The sequence below is a fragment of the Ixodes scapularis genome, unplaced genomic scaffold, assembly GCF_016920785.2.
Source record: "Ixodes scapularis isolate PalLabHiFi unplaced genomic scaffold, ASM1692078v2 PGA_scaffold13__105_contigs__length_92229423, whole genome shotgun sequence".
NCBI lineage: Eukaryota > Metazoa > Arthropoda > Arachnida > Ixodida > Ixodidae > Ixodes > Ixodes scapularis.
Window position 1 is genome coordinate 24,449,147 of NW_024609839.1, and position 25,562 is coordinate 24,474,708.

Sequence of the window (25,562 nt, forward strand, 5' to 3'; positions counted from 1 at the left end):
AGTGTAGCCTAAACCGGTGCCCTAAAACCTTTTGGCGCTATGCCAAGAAACACACGCGCAACTTTAACCAAGGGCTTTGTCTGCGCACAGATAACAACGCTATGTATCTTCGCCTACAGAAGTTGCCAATATTTTTGCTGATTACTTCAGCAGTTGTTATTCAACCTTTCAGCAAAGCACTCAGCCCCAAGAAATAAAAAAACAGGCATGATTTCTTGTCTGGTATTAGAGTAGATGCCGTTAAAATTGCGGAAGCAATAAAAAAATTAAAACCGAAGCTATCTATAGGAGCTGACTCTATTCCATCATTTATTATTAAGGGATGTAGCGAATTATTTATACCTATTTTGTTGCACAACTTCAACCTCTCTCTTACTTCTGGTGTTTTTCCCTCCCTTTGGAAAAAAGCGGTTGTTGTACCAGTTTTGAAAAAGGGTGACAGCTCTCTGAAAAGCAACTACCGCCCAATATCTTTGCTATCTGGATTTTCTAAAGTTTTTGAACGGATTATGTATTCCCGGATTCTTTTTTTTATTTTCGGCATAAGTTTGTAGAGTGTCAGCATGGTTTTTTGAAGGGACGTTCGGTTGAAATAAATCTTTGCTCTTTTTTAAATTACTCTGCCCCTGTTGTTACAAACAGAGGACAAGTTGATTGTATCTTTTTTGACATGTCTAAAGCCTTCGATAAAGTAAACCATGAATTGCTGTTACACAAATTATCGTCATATGGTTGTTGCCCAGAGCTATGTAACTGGTTCCGTAGTTACTTGTCATCTCGACGGAACTCAGTTCGTGTAGGTAACAGTCATTCCGACCACTTTTTTTCCACATCTGGTGTCCCTCAAGGCTCCATCCTTGGTCCGTTGTTGTTTTTGATATTCATCAACGACTTGCCGTCATATGTTGATAACGCTCAAATTGTGTTGTTTGCCGATGACATCAAGCTTTTTATGAATATTCACTCTTCTACCGACTGCAATGCTCTACAGCATGATGTTTCACAGATTGCTATTTGGTGTACAGCGAATAACTTATCTCTGAATCCATTGAAAACAAAAGTCATATCTTTCTCAAGGCGTCACACCATAATAGACTGCGATTATGTTTTAGAGGGGACGCCTATCAAACGTCTTTCTGTCATAAAAAACCTTGGCGTATACCTTGATAATGTTCTAACGTTTACTGCCCATGTGTCATTTGTCGTTGGCAGTGCAACAAGAATGCTTGGTGTTATATCTCGTATTACGAAGCACTTTATTAACCCGGCTTCCTTGGTTCGGTTATTTTGTGCCCTAGTCAGGTCTAGACTTGAATTTGCTTCAGTAGCTTGGAATGCGTTAAATAAAACTCAGGCATTGAACATTGAAAATGTACAGAAGAGGTTAATACGCATTGTGTATGATCGATACTCTCATCGTCGCTTCTATTTTGATTATGAATTTCTTCTTAAAAAAGTTTCGTTGACAAACTTGTCCGATAGAAGAACGGAACGTGACTTAGTCTTTTTTCATAAGTTAGTAAACGGTGTATCTGATTGTGGCTCGCTTTTAAGTGATGTTAATTTACATGTTCCCTCCCGACCCACTAGAAATCATAGTACTTTTTATATTAATACTGTCTGTGATCTCTCGCCTTTATCACGCTGCCAACTGCTTTTTAACCGCATCAACAATGCTGAGGTGGATATATTTAGCGACTCTCGGGTGTTCGCGATGAAAATGAAAGTGCTTGTTGCCAATTTGTAACGTTTGTGTATTTTTGCCATGTCTCTGTTATTTTAATTCCTCATTTATTATGTGTACCAAAGAAAAGACCTGTTGGTTGTTTTTGGGCACTTGAAAATAAATATTTATTATTATTATTTATTATATCTATAGTGGGCTTGCTTGGGCTTTCTGTAGAGCCAAAGAAAGAAAATTTACCTTCAGTACAGACAAAGTAATGACCTGTCAAATTTGACCGAAAAGCGACCGGAGTGACGAGTTTGACATGTGTTTTAGAAAACAATCAAAATCCTAAATATATCTGAATACGTCAAGGTATCTTTATAATACCTATTGAATGAGGAGAAAAAGTTAAAAGGGTGTAGAGAAACCAATAACGTCAGCAGAGGGTGTCAAACACGCGACCTGCGACGGCAGGCAAAAACACAAGTTTCTGCCACTGCGGCTTCTATGGCTCGTAACTCGAGAACAAAAAATCGGGAGAACACGCGGTTTGCGCCCTCCTTCAGTTGGGAAATACCCCCAAAACATATATTTTTTTCGTGAAAATTAAAAATTAGACCCTTTTAGCCTGCCCGATTTGAGATGAAAACACCCATATATTATATATATATATATATATATACACACATATATACATACATACACATACATGCATACATACACATATATAAACATATATATATATATATATGCACATACACATGCACATACATACAAACACACATATATTATACACACGTACATACACATAACCATAGACGCACATATATATACACACAGACATACATATGTGTGTTTTATGCTTCGTACATTGCGCGAAGTTCACTATATCTGCAAGTGTACAGATCAAAATGAACGTGGTGATAGTTGTTTAAAAGGGATGGTAAAAGACAACGGAGACATTCTTTTCCGGAGTTTGGTCGATTTGTAGGGACTACCCAGCTCTCTTTGTGTCTTGTACAGTAACTAGAGGTTTTTATTTGCAGTTGGGAAAGGTTGTGGATATTACTTATATTTCTCTGTGTTTCTAATTTATAGCGAGCACTCAAACGATATTTGCATAGGTTGTGTGCCCTAATAACGCGAGAACGACGAAAGAAAATTGAACTTGGTGGTCCCTAAGGGGCGTTATAGATGTGGCGAACATATTTCTTCTGTAATAAATGAATTCACTGTAGGTTTGAAGATGTAGTTGGGCCCCGCACTAGTTGACAATAGTTTAAGTGTGAGTAAAACAGTCAATTATAAAGAAGCAATTTAACTTCTGCGGGAAGGAGGTATCGAATGCGTCCAATTAGCCAGTAATTTGCGCTATTTTTGTTAGCAAGTAGTTTACATGAGCGTCCCATAGCATATCGGCGGAAAATATGATACCGAGACACCTGAAGTTATCTACCTCTTCTATACGACGTGAATTAAGGAAGATTTCTGGATGTGTAGGAACGGGCCTGTTTTTGGGTCTGAATATAACCGCCTTTTTTTTCTTTCATTTACTTGCATAGCATTAGCTGCCGACCAGTTCTCGAGTGTTTTCATTGTATTATTACATTGATGATCGATCTACAAGTTCATGAATGTCATGGCCAGAGAAAAATATGCCAGTGTCATCCGCCTATACTAAATTTGGCTGTGGGGCTAATATTTACAATATCGTTAAGATAAACGTTGAAGAGTAGTGACCCAAATATGCTGCCCTGTGGCACACCACAAAGTACTGGTTGCGCCTTTGAGCGCATATTGTTAATCTGGACAACCTGTTTTCGATCAGATAAATAAGATTTTAGAAGCAATAAAACCCGTCCTCGAATACCGCAGCAGTTCAGCTTTTCAAGCAAAATGTCATGATTTACTAAGTCAAAAGCCTTTGAAAAATCTGCAAATACACCAAGAATGATGGCTTTGTTTTCAAAGTGTGTGAGTATATATTCCTGTTCAAGTAATGCTAGTTCAATTGATCTGTTTTTACAAAAGCCGAATTGGTGTGGCGTCAACAAGTTATATACTTATCAATAAATCCCGAAATTCTCGAGTGCAAAAGTTTTTCAAATACCTTTGAAAAAAGTGGCAGGATGGAAATTGGCCTATAATTTCCCAGATCATTTCTATCTACCTTTTTGTAAAGTACTGTAATCCTTGTTTTTTTCATATTTGAGGGGAAAACAGCTGTCTCTAAACAGGTGTTAAATATATCAGTGAGGATAGGCGCGATTATATCAGCTACATGCTTTACAGGCCGTATCTGGAGACCATCAATATCACAGCTACTGCTATTATTTAGACTTCTGATTACTGATATCACCTCAGGCTCGGTGACCGGTTGTAGAAACATTGATTTGTAATTTCGAATGCTCACATATTCGAGAGCAGCCGACGAGTTACCACGTGTAGCCAGGTTTGCGAAGAAATCATTAAAAGCGTCAGCTAATTCGGCTCATGACAATTCCCTTCCATTCACTCGTAGTTTCGAGATAGGAGCATGCGGCGAACCACGATTTAATAGTTTGTTTAGTCTGGACCATAACACGTCATGGCGATTGTTTTTATCGCTTAAAGCAGAGGAGTGTTATTCTGTTCGCGCAGATCGCAGCTTCTTTGTCAATTTATTTCGGTACTGTTTAGACGTCTTCAAATCATCAGGAGCACGAGTATTCACGAAGCATCTGTATAGCTCGTCTCTAATTTTCATTTCTTTACGCAGCTCTAGCGTAATCCACGGCTTCCTTGTTTTTCGACTGTGTTTACGTTCTTTGATAGGGAGGTAGTCGGTATATAGCTTTTCGAAAATGTCAACAAACTTATCGTAAGCATCATTCGCCTCACTGAATGTATCTACTCTGTTCCAATTTTCCCGCAGCAATGCAACGCGGAAAGAATCAAGGGCTTTCTCCGTAATTGATTGGTATAGAATTTTAGGGCCTTTGTTAGCTGCTAGTTGAGTTTTTTCCACACAAAGAAACACAGGGAGATGGTCACTAACGCTGCAGGTTATAACTCCAGCCTTAGCGTACGACTGCAATGAGTTTGTAATAAACAGATCAAGGTCGGATTGGCATTCGGCTGTGACTCTAGTCGGAACATTAATCATGTTGATAAAACCATTAGATGTTATTGCAGTGTTAAAATTCCTGGCAGATTGGCTGTTGTTACTCATGTCGATGTTGAAATCTCCTCCAGCAATTAAGGTATTTTTGTTTTCACCAACGAAGGTCAGAAATTGATCGTAGAATTTTAAAAATATCGAGATGTCTCCATTAGGTGGCCGGTAACAAACAGAATATAATATCTTATTTGAACACAAAGAGAGTATCTCATAGTCAGGCGTAAGCAAACTGTAACAGTCAAGTAACTAACCTTCAGCATTGTCGCAGAGTAGTAGTTATAGTTAATTAGCTAGTTTATTAACCCATTTAGTTTTTTTGGTTGCCGTCTTTGTCGCTAAATTGTCTCCATGGTTGAAAAACCGAAATGTAAGTTTCTTCTTTCAATCCTTGGTTAGAACAAAAAATACACCCTATATAGCGGTAAAATGCTTATTGGACAAATAAGGGCAATATATACTATTAATCCAAAATGGAATACGAAATTCACTTTATCGTTTCTTAATTAATGCTCGTATTATCTTCCAGGACAGAAGAATGTCTGTGAGACAGAGGAATGCAGACATTTAGGTTTGAAACCACATTTTGTACATAAGTGTTCTTAGGCTAATGTAATACGTCTGAACAGACCATATGTGAATTGTACCATGTGTTTGCTTCTCAAGTAAACATCTTGTAAATCGTTTCCCAGTTGGTATTAATGTTTCTGCAAACTCTGATACGACCGTTCAAATCACAAAATCTCCCCAAAATGTTTTTTGATACACTATATTTCGTTATCAGATGATTTATTCAGTATAAAAATCCGCTAGAACAAGCTGAACACAGATTTCAGACTGCAATAGTACTTGTTGATTTTTAAATATGGAGTTTTTATTGTGTTTGTGAAAACATGCTTCTCAGCGAAACGGCTTAAGGAGGAAATGGACGATAAGGTGAAACCCTGCGACGACTTCTACGAGTTCGCCTGTGGCAAGTGGAAACGTGCGGCTCAAATTCCAAAAGATACGACATCCATCAGCAAGTTTGTTGAGGCCATTCAACAGATGGAAGGAAAAATGGCAAGTATGTGTCACTAATGTGAATATATAGTATAAATCCTAGTTAGGCTTCAACCTGTTTACTTTATGCAATATTTTAATACTGTACTGTGTATTTTTGTCTTGTGCCTATCTTTAAAATCAAGGACTGAAAAAAAAACTCTATTACTTTCATCCAGAAAGTACCTCAATTGTATGCAACATTTAAAAATAACAACAATGTGGAAGGGGTTAGCAAATTTTAAGCCAAATATTTGAAGATCTCGATCAGTACAATGCTTTCACGAACCTTTTCTTTGCCATTGTCAGATAGTGCTATAGACCGCAGAAATATGACCATAACGCTAGATGTATTGCTGGGAAAAGGTGTACAGTTGCAACCAAATATGGGAAGGAGTCTAACTTCAGGTTTATCATCAAATATCTTTAGACAGACCAGAAGTTGGTTAACAAAACAATTTGAATTCGTGCTGTGAATTTTATATTTAGAGTTTCTTGAATAATTGTTTTTTGTAAACCTTGTACCGTACGAATTTTATATCGGAATTTAAATAAAATGCAACAAAGTTATTCATCTAACTTTTTTTATTTGACGGTGACACCGCAGAAAAACAATCACATCAGATACTCAGCGCGTGTGCTTGTCTTTCTGAGTATCTGGTGTGTGATTGTTTCTCTGCGCTGTCACCGTAAAAATGGTTTATCAACTCGCCCAAGCATCTATCCTATCCTTCTAAATATTTCTCATGACAGTACGTGTGAGCCTCATAGTTGTTTTTACATATGTGAGGTTTTTGGGATGACGGATGATAATGTGTCATCAAATGTGCGCAAATATTTATGTAAATACCGCATCTTGACTTAGTTAATTTTGTTGATAAGCTTTCTGTTTCTACTCGTCGTCTCTTGCAAACAGCAATTATATCTTGCGCTTATTACAATTGATTCTAGACTGCGATAACCTCAGGTTTAACGACACCTATTACTTAAATACTCAAGGTGCTGCTATGTGATCAAAAGTGACCTCTAATTATGCTATCTTTATGGATAAATTAGAAGAAAAAAATCTTTATTTGATCTTCTACCAAGAAGCCGGCCATATATGCCGGCTATATTGACGGCGATTTTATAATCGACACACAAAATACACGTATTTCCTTCCTGGATTACATTAACGGCTGTCAACACACAATTAAGCTTACTTGCTATTGCTCCGTGAGCACCACGAACTTTCTCGATGTTAACGTTAAAAAACTGTGAGAGAAATTAAAAACAAAGCTGTACAGAAAGCCCTACATGCAAGCGCAATATATTTCGCTACGATAGCTACCACCCAAAATTTAAAAACAAATATTACACCTTAGAATAAATTATTTTAATTACGTAGGATTTGCTCTGAAGACACGAAATTGAAGGAGAACGTAACTTCACTCCAAAGCACGCTACTCCAACAAAAATAAATATCCCAGATCTATTTTTAATGGCGCCAAAAGAAAAGCCTCCGCTTCAATCTTCGCCACAGCTCCGCCCTAAAGAAGAAGGAGTACCACAGGTTACACACTACTGCTCGAACATATCAAGACTAGATGCTACACTGAAGAGACATTTATATATCATGCACGCCGTCGAAAAACTTAAAGAATATATTTCCCGAGTGACCCTTTGCCACTTTCCATAAGCATCGAAGCCTCGGGAGAACGATATGTTCATATTATACGAAACATTCCAATTGAGCCGGTGGCTGTGGTCGTTGTCGGAGTAAACCGTGCCTGCTCTGCACTTTCATTTTGACCGCTGATTGTATTTCGAACTGGGCAACAGCTTTCTTCATTATTAATAAACAACGTATTAACTGCAAAACTCCTAACGTGATATATATTAGTAACCGCACACTCTGCATTATGCAATATGTAAGGGAAACTAAAAAAAATCTACAAGGGAGCGATTCTATGGCCACAGGTCGGTCATTGAAAATAAGGGAAATATACAAGTGGCTAAACACTTCAACTCTGACGTATACCATAACATCAATACGCATCTAAAATTTATCATCCTGGAAAGTAATTAAAAAAATATCACACGTGAATATAAAGTCAGATTACATATCGTAATTTAGTTCGTTGGCTCCACTAGGCATCAGTATCTAAAAAGGGAAACTTTCATAGATATGCTTGGGAGAAGATCGTGTTGGTTTAAGTCATGGATGAAGAAAGAATAAAACAATTAAAACAGGGAACACAATCACATGAAAGATGTGGTTGTGTTGTCCCTGTTTTAATTGTTTTGTTCTTTCTTCATCCATGACTTCATAGACAGTTTTAGGCTTCTTGTTGGTACAGACAAACCCCGATCGCGTCGATTAACTGCTTTGAAAAAAAGTTAAGTAGAAAAAGATATAGCATGTTTTTGAGGGTTTTTCTGCTGTTAGGTTTATTGTTTACATGACCTTGAGCCAACGTCCCCTGACGGGCCGAACTTACTATAATTTGGAAACTTTTTAGTGGAAGGAACAAACACAGAAAGCTTCGTAAAGGAGACGTAACTTACTGTGTCGGTTCCTTCCTCTAAAAAGTTTTCAAAGTCTTCCACCACAGTCTCAGGTGTTATATGACATGATTAACTATCACAAGTTCGCCTGCACACTCATTATCTTTTTTACTACTAGAACTTAATGCTTTCACCAGGGCGCGATTTGTCTCCACGCCGCTCCACGCGTTGTTTGCAGTTCCACCGAGACGGCGGTTTAAGGCCCGGACATCCTGCGTCGTCTCTTCGTCTCCGGCGCTCGCTGTTCACTAATGTTTTGGTTTCGTTTTTCTAGTGACGCGAGTAGTTCTGATTATATATTTGTTAGTTTTGTTCAAAGGCGGACGTGGGGATAAAGGGAACATCGTCTTTTACTATATTTTCTTTCTTTCCGTAGAGACTGCCATGACCGGGTTTTTCATTTTTGTTTGTAGCGTGCCTGTGTGTTGTTGCAGACGTCGCCCACTGTGTGTGTTTATTTTCGGGGTTGACTTGTGTCTGCTTACCATTGTTTTCCTTCTCACCCTCGATTCAGGAAAACAACAGCATACTGCGACTTCTCTTTCCCTACGCTCGAAGAAAATTTAGGCTCGGCTCGAAACGTCGAAAATGAGGTTCACTATTTTTTCTGTCTGATAATTTCGTGGTAAAGAATTGCTTATTAACACTTTGGAGGCTGAATCGCTAAGGTTAAGAGCATAACAAAACAAACGTATAAAAGAAACAAGTAAATTAATGTTCGTCACAAGTCCTTGAACTGAGTGTACGCAGAAAGCATCTTCTGAAGATAAAAAAAAAAGAACAGAATAACTTCCAAGTGGTAGAACGCCCTTCCAATATGTTGTATTTATGTCTAACTGTGTATATGTATACATTATTTCTGAAGTAGATATTTGACCTGCGCAGTGTCTGGTAAGAAGGCCTAAATTATTTATTGTGCCGCAATCGAAAGCGAGCATGTATAAAACAGATTTGTGTTAATCATATAAACGTGTATATCGTTTCGTGTCTTATATAGATTTTTTTTTAAATTTAGGCCTTCTTTCGAGTAAGCCAATGAATTACGATAAGAAACAGTCTCTTGAAGACAAAATGGCAATTCTCTTCAAAAGCTGCGGAGACGCAAGTAAGATTTGTTTAGCATTATTTTAGCATGCCGTGGTGCAGAGATAAATGAAAACACGCGGCGCAAGTGTTACTCTTTATCCTTATTTGAAATGCATTGATGTTAAGACACATCTGCAAAATTACTTGCAGATGATCTCCTTTTCTTTAGTAGACGCTTGATTTTTAGTCTTTTTTATGTGTGCTTTAACATAGTGTGTATTTGACGGTCGCATGACCTGTCTTGATTTTTAAGCTTGTAAAATAATAGTCTGAACGGTGTGATATCACGGCCTTAGTTATTTTTGAGTAGTTAAAATAACAATATTAATAACAATAACTATAATCACAGATTTAAAATTTCTTATTATATTTTCTCTATTTTATAGTTTACATTCTATCCATCCCTTGTGTGTACTCTGCGATGTTTTTTTTTTTTTTCTTTGTTACTTACCATACTACCTCTTCCGGTAAAACACAGCAAAACAATAACAAAGAAAAATTCGAGAGTTATAGCAGTGTGTGTGTCCTTATGAACAAATAGCTAACTCATTACCACTGGAAAACACACAGCTAACTCACTGTCACGTGTCTATGCTACAGTCACGCCCATTTCCTTCTTTCTCCCTCCCCGTATCTTGACATAAGGGCGTCAGTGGGGCGCCCTAGCCGGGGGCTACACCAAGCCCTATGTCAATAAACCCAGGTTGCTGCTGCCACTCCGGTGTCTACCCATTTCCTAGACACAACACGTTTCGGACGCATCTACCAGTACCGCTAGGAAGAAGACCCAGTCAGGCAGAAAAGAAGGATGAAGGATCCTCCGACCGAAAGCAAACAGGATGACAAGCATTTAAGCGGAACCTTACGATGAATCTCAGTCAGATGGGGAGACACACGGGGAAATAACTAACGGGGAAATAACTAACACAAGTGAACAATATTCCGGAGGCCAACAAAGCAGACACGTTCCTGAGCATTGTGGGTCCGACAACGCACGATTTCCTGAAGAGGCTGACCGCCCGAACCCCCCGGCCAGCCAACCGCTACTGGAACTGCAGAACGCATTACGAGAGCGCCTTTCGCTCAGACCATCAGGGTTTGCCGAAAGGGCCTAGTTTCACAAAATATTGCAGCAAGATTTTGAAAGCATCTCGGAGTTCATGGCGAACCTCGAGCAATCTGCACAAACATGCAAATTTGGAGCGAATCTAGAATCGATGCTCAAAGACAAATTTGTGTGTAGTTTAGCCCCAATGAACATCCAAATAAAAAAAAACTGTTTATGGAGGATGCGTCTCTAACCTTAAAGAAAGCAGTTGACATCGCATTATCAGTAAAGGCAACTTCCAAGAACGTAACAGCGTGCCGGCCTAGTCGAACAGCTCAGGAGGACGTCCCAAAGTTTTCCGCAGAGAGACGCCGTGAACGGGACAGCTCTTCGTGCTCGCTATACGGCTTGCGTCACCGCGATGGTGCGCTCCGATTCTGAACACCTACGTGACTTAGGTGCCCTCCCAACCGACGTCTAGTTCCCACACCCCAAGAGCGAGCGGGAAAAACACAGAGCGGAAAGGCTTCCACAAGCTAATCTTCGGCGTGTTCGAGACAGAGGAGGGCGTCCAGCCACTGCTCCAGACAACACCAACACAAAAAACGGGTCACGGCCGATGTGCTTTACAACCTATATTCAGGGAATGCCACTAACAGTGAAACTGGACACTGGAGCAGATGTATCGGTGATGCCGCACCGGCTGTTTGGGCCATGTTTTCCACACGTGAAGCTTAGACCCGCTTCTGTGTGGCTTCGTACGTACACAGGGGAGTGCGTGCTCCCGGAAGCGGTGGCGACAGTAACTGAGGACCATCAACATCATTCTCGCAAGATGCCTCTGCATGTTCTCTCCAAGGAGGACCCTTCCCTCATAGGGAAAGACTGTCTGTACCAGCTTCGCCTGAACTAGAGTAGCCTCAACGAAGTAGAAGCTAAAGACCAGCAATCCTTGGGACAAGTCTTGAACGGGTATTGCCAGCTGTTCAACGACAAACTCAGCGACATTCAAAATGAGCAAGTTCAGCTCTCTATCAAGGATGAACTACATCCGAAGCTTTACAATGCTAGAGGCATTCCGCTCTTGCTGAAAGAAGCGGTAGAAAAAGGACTTTCGCCTTGGAATGATGGAGCCCATTTTATACAATCAATTTGCTTCATCGATTTTACCGGTGGTGAAAAATGGCACTGTTCGCATCTGAGGGGACCATAAAGCATCGCCGAACCCGTGCCTAAACATCGACGAATAGTCTTTATCCAAGATTAAAAAAATAATTGCCAGACTGTCGGGAAGACAAGTTTTCTCGGAAATTAAATTCAATAGAAAGTACCAGCAAGTAGTTATGGAGAGGGTTTAACGTGAGTACTTCAACTTTAATACGTATAAAGAACTTTTCGCAGTAACTGCCTAACATTCAGGGTTGCATCTGCACCTGCAATTGTTCAGAAGATTATAGATAACATGTTGAAAGGACTGAAAGGGATCATATGCTACTTAGATGATATTGTGGTCATGTGACAGTACGAGAAGATGCATCTTGCGAATCTTGATGAACTACGAACTAAGGGGGTTGCGGATACAGGCATAGAATTGTAAATATATGAATTCTTAGCTGCAGTTTCTTTGTCATGTGGCCTGTAAGAATGGAATCGGTGCAACACCTGAGAAAAGTAGAGCCCTGGTCCAGATCTCGTGCCAGTAAATAAAAAGCAGCTGAGAACGTTCACCGGTATGGTAACATATTACGGAAAGTTTCTACCGGTGCTGTCAACCCCAGTATTCCCACTGAATCAACTGCTTTGCAAGAATGCGCCGCGGTTGTGGATTAGGGAGTGCGAACAGGCGTTCAAGAAAGTAAAAGTATTTGTAGTAAAAGCGCTGGTGTTAGCACACTATGATACCGAAGCCCAGCTTGAAGTGCTGTGTGATGCTTCATCTTACGGTTTGGGTGCCGTTATTGATAGAAAGGAAAACGATGGTGCCAGACGACCGATCGTGTTTGCACCCCGCATGTTATCGCCTAGTAAACGGAACTGCAGCCACCTTGAACGTGAAGCGGTAGCATTAGTTTCTGGAATCAAGAAATTATATTACTACATTTAGGGCCGGCCGTTTTGCTTGATGACAACCCCAACCCTCTGCAAACGATTTTTTGTAAAAGACAGGAATACCCGTCATTGCCGCGGCTTGTTTGCACAGGTAATTAGTGCAATTTATCAGCCCAAACACTAGTCCGCAATGTCCGGATACACAATCACTGCACTGATGTGTACCGACCCGGGGAACATCTCTCTCGTGTCGGGTACCGAGGCCGCAATGAGGTTTCGCTGTCCCAGGCAGCTGGTGAAGGCGCTGCGTTGTGGTAGATGTTTTCTAATCAAGTCTACATCGTTGATATGCCGCCTCCTGTGGGATCCTCTCTTGTGTCTTCAAAATTCCTGGCAGATTCTTGCTCATAATGTCGCACTGCTCTGGTTGCTCAGTGCCGGTCGGCGATTCGGATGGCTGCAGATAATATTAACAAGCGGAACCGGTTCCGTGATTGACAGACCTTTGCTGATACACCTCCCTCGGACATGTGCGATCTTAATGCCTTTTCTTTTCCAGGACTCCGCGCAGTCTGCCTTTCCTCTCTAAACTGGAGAAAAATAGAGAGTTTAAGTTTGAGTTTGTGTATTCACTTGTAACACAGAAGACACTGGCCGAGATGGTAATGTCATAGTTACCTCCAGCCAACTTGGAACTTCTATGGAGTTTTTCACGAACACTGTGTCCCCAACGGCGAAAAGTCTTTGAACTTATCTTCTACCGCGCGTCTGTTGAAACTGTGTTTGTCACACCACTGAACAAGCACTAGGCTTTAGTAAACTGGATCGTGTTCTAAGGGGTCATCCTATTGAACGTGAAGCAAGAAAGTTCTAGGTTATTGCATTTGGTGAGAGGGTGTATTCCGATACGCCAGTATAAAACTTGCCACACCTTTTTCCAGGAACCGTCCTTTGTGCCTTTTCTGAGTGCTGCTTTCACTGTTCGGATGAATCTCGCAGCAAACCGCGTACTGCACAGATGATATGGAGTGGACCGCGCATGTTTTTTTCCGTTTATCTTGAGGAATAACTTCAATTCTTTGCTGCAGAACTACGGCCAGTTATCTGACACGACTACCTCTGGCAATACGAAATGGGTGAAAAGGTCACGCAGCCTACCGATGGTAGCTTCTGCCGAGGTCAAGGGCATCAGGAACACCTCTAGCCTCTTTGAATAACCGTTTACCACCACAAAAATATTGCTTTAGAGAAAGTGTCCAGTGAATTGCAGGTGCAGCCGGGCCCATGGCCTTGTAGGCCATGCCAACGGGTGAAGTGGAGCTTGGGAAGGCATCACCGGTCGTTGCTGGCAGGCCGCACAGGTGTGCACCATGTTCTCTATCTCGGCATCAATTCCTTGCCACCAGATGTAGCTTCTGGTCACCTCTTTCATCCGCACCGCGCCTGGGTGTGCTCTGCACAGCTCGTCAAGATTGGTATTCTCCAAATATGAAGGAACCACCAATGCGCATACCCCCAAAATAAACATCCTCGGTTCACAGAAAGCTCTATCACTTTTGAGTTGAAAGGTTTTATTGCTTAATCCCTTACACGCTCAGGCCACTATCCCATAAGAAAATGAAGCACCTGCCATAAGGTTGGGTCTCGAGAAGTTTCTCGCGCCATGTCGGAGCTTATCACACGAAAAGTTTCCCACCGAAGTGCATAAAAGGCTGCTAGCTCGTCGTCATCTACATTTCCGTAGTTGTCGGGAAGAGGTAGCAGCGACATACAGTCAGGTTCTACATTGCATTCTCCTAAACAAAATACCAGATTGTCGCACGGCCCTTCGGGCCGTGCGACTTTATGAGCGAGTATCTGCCAGAATGTTTCAAGACACAAGAGAGGTTCTCACATCAGGTGGCATATCACGAAACAGACTCGTTTAGAAAACATCGACCACGACACAGCGCCTTCGCCAGTTACCAGGGGCAGCGAAACCTCATCGCAGCTTCGATACCCTAAACGAAAGAGACGCAACCCGGATCGGTACACATAGTGCACTTCTTGTGCATCCGGACATTGCGGACAAGTCTTTGGGTTGTTAAGCTGTACTAATTACATATGAAAGTTTTGCTTCGTATGTACTAATTGTAATTGTACCATCTTCTAGGTAAGGAAGAATGCAGTGTTTGTGTGGTGAAAAATAAACAGTTAATTATCACCACGGATAAACAAATAGCTAACTCATTGCGACGTGTCTATGCTACAGAGACGCCCCTTTCCTTATCTTTCCCTATCCCCGTATATAGATAAAGGGGCGTCAGTGAATTTACGCGGGGAGTGTTGGACCAGTCGAGCGCTAGAGCTCGCAACCGCATCAAGCCCCATGTCAATAAACCGAAATTCATCTTGCCACTCCGGTGTCGGCCCACTACCAAGACACAGCAGTCACCAAGCTCCCTGACCTGCTTAGTGAACATATCACTTGTAATGTGTTTGTAATAAAACATTACATGAAATCTATAGTTATATGTATGTAGTATAGTTAAAGGGGCACTCAAGTGGTTTTTGAGTTCGTGTTTTGATGATGACACCGGAATTTAGACGCCCTGAGTATCCCTAAAAACCAAAAAATATAGTCATACGGTGATTATTTCTTTAATAAAAATGTAATTGAAGGCCGCCAAACCTCGGATCTATCCGAAAAAGAAACCACTCTTATTGGTCATCGCACGTATACCAAAACGATCTCGGGCCAAAGTGTTTGGACGACGTTCCGTCGCGCAGTGATCCCGAGGTAGCCGCACCGGCCGAATTTTTTTGCCTTTCGAGCTATCGATCATGGCGGAGTTCTCTACGCTCGAGGGCCTGACGCCGTTAGAGGTTGACATTCTTCGGCGGACAGCCGACCTGGGCATGATTTCCTATGGCGCCACTCCGACGTGCGATGTGGACGATAGCAGCGCTTCGGAGTCGTGTACGGGTTCCAAGGACGACGAAACGCAGACCTTCTCGGGCTTTTCTCGATTTGCGGTTGGGGCAAGTCGTAACCAAACCAACGTTTGGCATAGCAGCGAACCTCTGGTACGTGATGTCAAACGATGCCGCCACGTTGACTTTCGCCTCTTGAGGGCGGGGAAGGCTGGTTCAAACATTTGCAAAGAGCGCGTCTGTTGCAACGGGAGCGACCGGAAAGACCACTCGGCGCCGCGCGTAGTTACACCTGCAACCACTGCAACAATTAAGCGTAGCGGGCCGTCAGCATGGCGACCGCTTCTACGACTCCGTCAGCTGTTTCAGCGGCGCCTCTAAAAACGGGAGGCACTGCCACTCAATGCCGTAACAGAATATCGACAGACAGTTTTCTATAGCCTAAATCTTTATTTGTTTTTCATGATAGGCTTGCAGGGTACAGTGGATGAGAAAAAAAAACAGAAAAGAATGCAGTACGCCGTCTTGGATGATCATGACTCTAATACTTTGCCAATAGTACAAATATCGCCACAAGCCTTTTCTACGATTATAAAAGACGATGTAATCTAAGCAGCGATATAGCAACGTAGAAATATGATTTCATGATCAGATAGACGTTGCGAGCGTTCAGGATTGCTAACACTAATCACTTGTTTCCGATGATGAAAATGCGTGAAAATTCGCATCTTTTATACAGTACGCGCCAGTGATACCTTGAACTTGAGCATACGCATGAAATGCGCCAAATAAGAAATCCGGGCGATGTTCGAGGACACAAATGTTTAGAAAGCACCACTGTAGTCGAAGTAAACAAACACGACGGCACGGGCGCCAACATGACTGCTGTCATGCGAGTGCCGCTACGACATCGCCGCACGAGTGGGTGGATCTTCCCTTCTAGTACGTGCTGGGTTATCATAGCGACACACGACGAAAATTCACAGTCACGGATAGCGCATTTACGCGGAACGATGAGCTTTCACCACGCCGTCCACGTCGACGATCTCCACCGACGCCATGTTTGCAGTTCATGATACGTCCGCTTCCGCGGACGTATCATGAAGTTCCCTTGGGAAACGTCCGCTTCCGCGGACATTTCCCGAGGGAACGGGAAATTCACCCCCCGCGGAGGAAGGCAAAGAGAAAACCTAGTCCCTTGTTTGCGAAACGATAATTGCAGTATCGCGTATTCTAAATTAGAACTATTTTACGTCTTGTGAAATTATCATGCACAACATATCTAAATGAACTGAAAATTGTTTCTTTAGCGAAACGTTGCAAAAAGCGCCAAAATTTTCAAACATACGACAATTTCATTGGTCGGCGCAGGAACAGAGAAGAGTCCGCACGTATTTTATTCCTGCGTGATTAATAGGCCGTTCTGCCGTCTAAAACTGAAGATGCTCATTTATTGGCACCAAAAAGTAGCTTCCCCAAAAACCACTTGAGTGCCCCTTTAAGGAGTGAAAGTGATGAATGAATGATATATAACTAAAACTAACTATTTATTCAGGCGCACTTGAGCCTTTAACTTATGCAGACGTGGCACCCCGTGCCTCGTGTCGGTAACCGAAGGATGACTTTCCCAAAGCAGCGCGCTACCACTCTCTTTATACAAGAGGAAGTTCACGAATGTTCAAAACTTGAATACTTCATGACTGCCGAGCATGGTTTTGGAATTTACTAGAAGAATAGAGATTAAAAAAAAAAAAAAGAAAGATTACACCAGGCGGTGCTTGAACCCCGTCCCTTGTGGCTTCCGCGTGCGATGCCAGATTCGCCACGCAAGCGGCAATATTACGCTTGCTTTTATGAACTGACTGGACATAGACTAAGATTATATAACATGATGTAAATAAAATGTTTATTTGATTTGGATGTACAAAATAAAATAGTATATCTGCCTTGGAGCCGCAGTGAAGCATATTGTATAACCTAAAACCGTGCAGGGTTCTGGCTGCACACTAACAATAACGTACTTCTTTTAAACGAACTATTTTTAAAAGAGAAAACATTATAGCATAGCGCAAAAAATAGACCACAACCCCGTTAAACCGTAACGACCAAGTAAACTTGATAGCTATAAGCAACTTGTTTTGTTGAAATTAAACAATTTAAGTACCGCCCACTGGCTATCTGAAGTTAGCGTTCATGTTTCCGTTATGCGTGCCTATTGAAAGCGCGCGTAACTAACATTGTATTTCACTTTTATATGATATTACATTTATATTATGTTTCATGATATTCTTTTTGTTTTAGCCGTCACACGAGGGACAGAGATTGCTGAAATAAAGAACTTGATGAAAAGGTTCAATTTTGGATCATGGCCACAGACGAAAAGTCAATCTCGATCTAAGGGCGTGTTTACAAAGATGTTAAAGGAAGCTGGTTATCGTGGACTCTTTAGAATTACTGTCGACGTCAACATCTTCGAAGTTTCACAGTACACAATTCACGTGAGTTGCACATTATAAGATATGTGATGTCATGCACCGTCATTGTTTTTATACCAAAGCAAATGGAAAAGTTTCTTTAAAAATCATTTAGCCAGTTTTTAGAGCTCAGTTCTACTTCTTTCAAAATTGTGAAATGGATATCATTGATCTCATTATTGTGTAAAATTAAGTTGTGCCAAAATTTATAAACACGCAAAGATAACATTTAGTAAAAATGGCGGTTTATTATGGCCAAAATTTAACGGTCAAACTTTTTAATTTGCAAACAGTTGGTTGGTGTCAAGAAAAGGTGGTGCGTGCTTACGTGAGCGCGAGCGAGTCCGGCCTCTAATACTTTTTTTAATGAAATCTGTCTTCCTTTAAAAGAAAAATTTTGAACCAATCAAAAGAATTGATATTCATACCATACGACACGCCCGACCAGCAAGCCGATTGCACGAAGACGTCGCCGAGCCGTCGTCCCTTCTCGTGGCTGAAGACATCGCTCGCTCAAACGTCAAGCACGAAGGGCGTATTTCGAGTTGGATACTCACGCGTATGGTTGCTTTACTAGGTGCGAATGTGGACAACGCGTGATGCTGCCCAACTTCAAGCCGAGAGCGCATGTACTGGAGGGAAATCGGCAGCAAACTTCCGACATACAGTCTACCCGCTGCAGTACTACATGTGATAGAGTTCCTTCTGTAGCTCGGTGGAAAGACGTCCGCTTAGCGCGCAGAGGGCACGGGTTCGATTCCTAATCTGGGCATACCATTTTTTCTTTTTTTTTGTCATACATTTTGCGATGTTCACATTTCTTTTTTTTACAATTATCACTGAAAAAACAATTGTTGTGGAGGGTACGTCGCTTAACTAAATGGTATGAGATTCCATTTTCGACACCTGCGAACTCAATGTAGTCACTTTCCACAAAATGCAAGGAACATATGAATCGGGTAGCGTCCGCTTTCCGAGGTTCCCGTAACTGTTCTACAGGAATTGCAGCCAGCCATTGATCCCGACCCGTTGAACTCCCCCTTTCGGAAACTTGTGTACTCTGCCGCACAATGCCACTTGCAGATGCAGGACATGTGTGGCAGCTCTTCACGCAACATCTTGGAAGTATTCTTTACGGAGCCGATCACGGGAATTCACCGCGGGCACTCACTACTACTTGCCAAAAGTTAAATGTACAAAACAACTCGTCTTAAAGTACAGAGCAGCGAGCGGAACAAAAAAAAAATTGCGGTGGCTTATCTCGGCTATGCCAGGATATACGTAGCGTGAGGTTACGCGCACAAAATGAGAGGCGCTATCCAGCGGCTCCGGTGCAGCGTCAGACCTGGCTACTGCGCAACGGAAGCGCACAGCTGGGCACGCGGCGGCGCCAGTGCGTCTGCCGCGGCTATGACGTCTAAACAACGAAAGACAACACTTGAGCCTCACGGCTCAAACCGTGGTATAAATGGATATAATTGCGTGACAAGTAGCCAGATACTCTAGCGTGGTTCTGTCATTCATGCAAATAACTCTCGAACCAGGCAATCTACTCAGCACAAAGACTGCAATTTTCAAGGTTTAGTAATAAGAGTTCTTCCTTGATTTTGTCGAAAGCTATGGACATGTCCAAATTCACTGTCTTCCTGACCCCGACTTTAAGCTATGGGAATAGAATAATTAGAACATGTGCACAGATCGTCTCAACAAATCTGCCTTGAAAGAAACCATGCAGCACAGAGGTTATCTTTTTTTTAATAACTACTCAAGAGACCTCACATCGCCTTCTCTAATACTTTCTAGAATGCATCTAAAAAGATACTGTACGAGAATTACTAACATCCCAACAATTACCAGATGTAAAAGAACCAAGTGCAGAGTCGTAGAGCTACAGGATACGTAGTTTTCTGGAAAGATACCATTTCGTAGAAACAAGTAAAACAATTTGTAAAGAATAGGAGTAAACATTTCGCTGCAGCCCTTTACAATAAAGTTAGGAATACAGTCAGAACCTGTGCATAGTTTTGAGTTCAGTTTTGCGATAGCCAAAACCAGCTCCTCAACCGTAACGCTCTCTGAAGGGAAATAGTCATCGGAGGTAACGCTTCACGTCAAACGTGAAGCGGCGTTGGCATTAGAAAAGCATGAGCTTAAGTGGTACTATGCACCTACAGAAACGCGTTTCAATCGAAAATCTCACAACTCTCAAAGAAAGCATACTCACTGTAGAAACGCAACAGCGCGCCGGGGACCGCTCGAGACAGACAAGCTGATAGGTTGTTAAGTTTACTCCTTCGGAAGGGAGAAGAAAAGCGTGCGACTGTCGGCTAATGCCAAAAGATTAGTGGAGAAACGGGAGGAGCAGCCGAAACGCTTCGGAAGGTGACCTAGGAATTAAATTACAACATGTCTTAAAAATGGAAACGTACCACCGGCATGCGTGACCTCGTGGATCACCTTAGCGCATGTTTTAAGACGTCAGCCGGTTGTGTAGCCGCCGTATCTATTGGCGCGCTGTCCTTGCTTTCCGGAGACGGTTGAGTAGACCTCTGCCCTTCAAGGTCTGCGGCAGGCTGGGGCGATGCTTCTTTCGGTGATGCTAAAAAAATTCTCTGTCTGGTTCAGTGGTGTACCAACAATAGCGTCCGGTGGCTTCCTTGCCGCTGGGTCGTTACGATGGTGCAAGTGATTGATGTGGCGTCGAATCATACGGGTTCTCACGAAAACCATTGGAGCGCCCTTCATTTGCTTTTACGCGCTCTTGCGTACATTTATCAGTGGCACCTCAGTTACGCATGAGCACGCTCGTCTCAGGTAGCAACATCCAGTCGTCACGTGCGCCCCGTGGCTCTGCGATGGTTGGAGGAAAACATGAATCCAAACGAGATCTTATCGGGTACACAGCAGTATATCTGATGATAATCTTCAGGAAATCTACGGCGTCCGTCGGTAGTTAAAAAGTAACCGTGTCAGAATGTTTTAAATGTTCGTTTTTTTTTTTCATTTTTCGGAATCTCTCCTTCACTGTTCGAATTGCCCTTTTCGCTGCTCCGTTGGATTGTGGATGGTAAGGAATTGTTCGGAGGGGCATAATGTTGTTCTCTTTCTTAAATGTAGCAAACGATTCACTTGTGGACTGCGTTACATCATCTAAAACTATGGTGCACGGAACGCCAGAACGACTGATAATGCTACAAAGGCTACTGATTCTGGTTGTTGTGTTGGCATGTTGGCGATGGGGGGCACGGTGCGCTTTGCGACAAGATGCCTAACCCACTTGCCTTCGCCTGCTTGCAGGTACTGTTTTTTCAAGCGATGGGAAACTGCGTGCATGACGTGGCCTTTGAGCCATTCAAGCTTCCACCGTCCAATGCAAACAGCATGGGACATGTCTTGTCATCAGCACGGGACGTCGGTATCTGCGAGACATCGGCCCCGGTGCGCACGGCCCTTACCAACGTCACTCCAAGTCAATCAACGTCAATGAGTACTGCGCCTCGGGGTGCTATAAAACACTGGAACGGACTGCACGGCGCCAGTGGTGGGCACGGTACGCTTTGTGACAAGATGCCTAACCCACTTGTCTTCGCCTGCTTTCAGGTACTGTTTTTTCAAGCGATGGAAAACTGTGTGCATGCCGCGGCCTTCGAGCCATTCAAGCTTCAACCGCCCAACGCAAGCAGCGTGGGACATGTCTTGTCATCAGCACGGGACGTCGATATCTGCGAGACATTGGCCACGGTGCGCACGGCCCTTACCTACGTCACTCCAAGCCAATCAACGTCAACGAGTACTACGCCTCGGGGTGCTATAAAACACTGGAACGGACTGCACGGTGCCAGTGGTGGGCAAGGTACGCTTTGCGACAAGATGCCTAACCCACTCGTCTTCGCCTGCTTGCAGGTATGCTACAAGGGTTGTGGTGTACGCAGTAGTTGTCTGTGCCTTGTTGTTGTACCGTGCCCCCACAAACTGCTTCCCATGACGTTAGAGTGCTTAGATATTGTAAAATATCTTCTGCTTCTAAGTGGTGACGTCGAGATGAACCCTGGACCACAGTATTTACTCGAGGAAAAGTTGTCAATGATCCTTGATGGGCAAAAAAAACACATGAGAGTGCTAAACGACATTAAACGAGTTCATCGCTCTATCCAAAAATCCGTAAATGAAAACACAGAAAATTTTAAGAAATCTGGATGCTCGGTTGGTGAATCTCGAATTGTCAATTAAGAGTGCTGTAGAATTGCAGGCCTTGGTCCGGGAACTCTGGCAAACTGTTCATGTATTAACGCAAAAAATCGACGACCTAAAAAACCGCTCGATGCGCAATAGTTTCTTGATCTTTGGATTAATTGAGGAAGAAAATGAAACTTCAGCGGTACTCGCCGAGACGGTTCAGTCGAATGTATTTAATAAAGTTAACGTGAATCCGAAAAAGCATACAACGCATGCACCGTCTTGGCAAAAAACGTCACAGCCCTCGGCCTGTTACAGTACGTTTCTACGACTACAAAAAAAAATGGAAATCTTGCGAAACTGTAACAGGCTAAGAGGCACGAACATTTCCGTTAGTGAAGACTTTTACAAACATGTTCAAGATATTAGAAAACACCTGTGGGAAGCTTCACGCGAGGAAAGAATCGAGGTTCAAAGGTTCGGTTGGTATACGACTAAATGGCTATTGAAGGTCGTATGTTCTAATGGAATCCTGAATTCAACTCTCGACTGCCGCGCCGGGACAGCTGGGAACTGGAGGAAGAACTGAGGCAGACATTATCTCCTGAAAACCAAGGTTTTTCCTGACGCGCTCACGGTCATCACCTTGAATGCAAGGAGTGTGTTGAACAAACGGGCTGAACTCAAAGCTGTATTTTTAGAGCATGAACCTGATGTTATTATAACAACGTAAACTTGGTTAAGTGCCTCTGTTGAAGATTGTGACTTTATACCCCCCAATTATGTGTGTTTTCGTAAAGACCGGGAGACTCGTGGCGTGGGGGTTGCCATTGTCATTAAAAAAGAACCTAGGAGTGTTGAGACGCCTGCTCTGGACATAGAATCTTTGTTATGTAAGATAATATTTGATAAACATTCTATTATAGTTGGAGCTGTGTATCGTCCCCCCCATGTCAAATGATGATTATTTTACGTGTATAAATGACTATTTATGGCGAACATGTTCATAGCAGAAACACTAGGCCTGTCCTAGCCGGGGATTTCAACTTGCCTAACATTGACTGGACTAATTTGTGCATAGGGAATGGCGAAGCCTTAATGTCTAAAGCACTATTAGATCTGGGTTATTCACAAAATTTGACACAAATAGTTCACGGGAGTACTAGAATGTCTAAAGTACAAAATCATTAATATTTCAAATCTGTATTCATATAGAGTGGTTCGTAATTATCAAATCGTAGAGTGGTTGGTAATTATCAACGCTCCATAACAAAATACAAGCATTTTTAGATTTTGGTAATTTATAAAACAAAATATAGTCTGTTATGCACCGCGATTTAAAAAAAAAAATAGTCTGTTCATCCAGCGGGCGTATCCTTCATCAATAACAAATTCTGAACGTCAACGATATCTTACGATGGGTATAGGCTGAGCTAGTTGGATGCACATGTTTAGTGGAACAGTCTGAAGTTACATAAACTTATAGCGAGAGGAGAAAAGACACCCGATCACTGGGCTACCAACTATTTTTAAATTTTCGTTTTTTCTTCTATTGGTGTAGCTACTGCTATTGATAAGTCTTCTTTTTTTTCGTTTCGATCATTGTGCTGTTTGCCCCCATTTTCCTTATTACATGGACATTGGCGCCCTGCAGAAATTTATTTTCATTTTGCTTTAGAGGGATTGAACGTGGTAAACATATAATTAAAACAACGCAAATAACACCAGAACAAGTAGAGGGGACAGATACACAGCTCTGTGTCTGTGTCCCATCTTCTACCTGTGCTTGATTTTTGCGCTGTTCTAGTTACATCTGTACTTTGCACCACCAACTAGCCCACCTCTAAACTGACTGAGCATGAACTGACGCAGCTTTCTTCTTCTTCTATGGCTAGGGCTTCTAATATTTCTCGTGCGAACCTGTTCTTGTTGTGTCTAGTGCCACAAAATAAGCCACGCTTCAGAGTAGCTAACACTTGGCCGTATTCTTTCCTAAAATTCTGTTTGTCAGTTCTGTGAAGCTTTATTAGAAATCAAGAGAAACGCTTTTCCGCCCTCCACAATTGTTTAAACACTTTGCAACAGACAAAGCAATATTACATGACGCTCCTAACACCGAATCTAATACCAAGGAAGTCGCACTTTTCAATCATGACGATCGGCAGTTGTGTCCGCATGCTCTGCATACGAACCAAAATAGCAGCGCCCACAACAATGTCCGGGAACGGAGTGCCGACACTCTAAGAGCAGCTCATTTAGTAGCTCTAGTGCTGTCCTAGGATGGATGTCAGTTCGAGCTTGGCCTTGCACTTGCATGCTTTACAATGAGCAGCTAAAAGTATTGGTGCTGGTCATTGCAAAGCATGCAAGTGCAAGGCCAGGTTCGAGCTGGCATCCATCCTAAGACATCACAGGAGCAGGTTCGCAAGACAAATATTAGAGGCCCTAGCCATCAAAGAAAAAAAAACTGCGTCAGTTCACCTTTAATCATCCTACAATTAAGTGAAACGAAGTTTCTGAGGGGCGTCATTGTTCACATAGATAAGGAAAAGGGGGCAGAAACAACAGAAGGAGGGTCATTCCATGTCAAACGTCCCGAATGTTGCGCTCGACCACCTTCGATTTCTAAAAAAAATAATTCATGGCCTTTTGCCGCAATGTCCGTAGTCCAACCCTGAAATATTTTTGACGAAAACAAATTTTAATGGCGTGAGCGTGGTTTCAACTTTCAAAAATAGAGTGAAAGTAGGTATCACTCCATAATTAATGAAAAATCTGCTTTTTTATGAAGCAGCTAACAATATTTTTTTAATCTGCTCGGCTTTCGATTTGCGGTGTAGTTAGGCTTCTGCAGTTTTGTATAATTTAAATATTTTTTAAACACAATTTGTTATGGAAATTTTAGGATTTTTGTTATTTTATTAAAAATATCTAATTGCTCCGATGACTTAATAGAACGTTTTACCGGCTGCCGCTCCAGGTATATAATCTATAAAAAATGTTTGAACCGCTCGATTAAACATATCGCAGTAAAAAAAAAAATCCTGAATTGCAAAAAAGTGCGTTTTGACACATAAGCAGCCGGTTATTTTAACCTGAGGTGGTCCAAGTAAAATACAATATATGGTGGGTTTGGAAGAGCGATTGATTGTCTTTTGATTCTGGAAGTTTATTCAAAGTAATTTTTGTTGAAAGCGAAAAAACAATTTCTGAAGTTGAACTCTCGCACCACAACCTGGCGTCGCTTCTTAACGCCTCTTTGCCGCACAGCACGACACCTCCGACGATAGCTGACATGATTAGGTCCAAAGGAAGAACAGTGGTTGCTGCCGCTTCCCCTCGTCTGTCTTTTCAGCTGCAAGGGGAGAAACGGCGGGCATCGTGTTGATAATCGGCAGTGCC

At 42.2% G+C, this 25,562-nt stretch overlaps 1 protein-coding gene across 1 annotated transcript in view; it reads left to right on the forward strand.

The window, feature by feature from the left end:
* LOC115332172 (neprilysin-1-like) overlaps positions 1-25,562 on the forward strand; it is a 102,493-nt gene that overhangs the window by 10,333 nt on the left and 66,598 nt on the right. The window contains exons 2-5 of the mRNA XM_040216231.1: positions 5,356-5,397; positions 5,731-5,892; positions 9,430-9,519; positions 17,812-18,008. Coding sequence (XP_040072165.1) covers positions 5,356-5,397; positions 5,731-5,892; positions 9,430-9,519; positions 17,812-18,008 — 491 coding nt within the window. The remainder of the gene's footprint in view (positions 1-5,355; positions 5,398-5,730; positions 5,893-9,429; positions 9,520-17,811; positions 18,009-25,562) is intronic.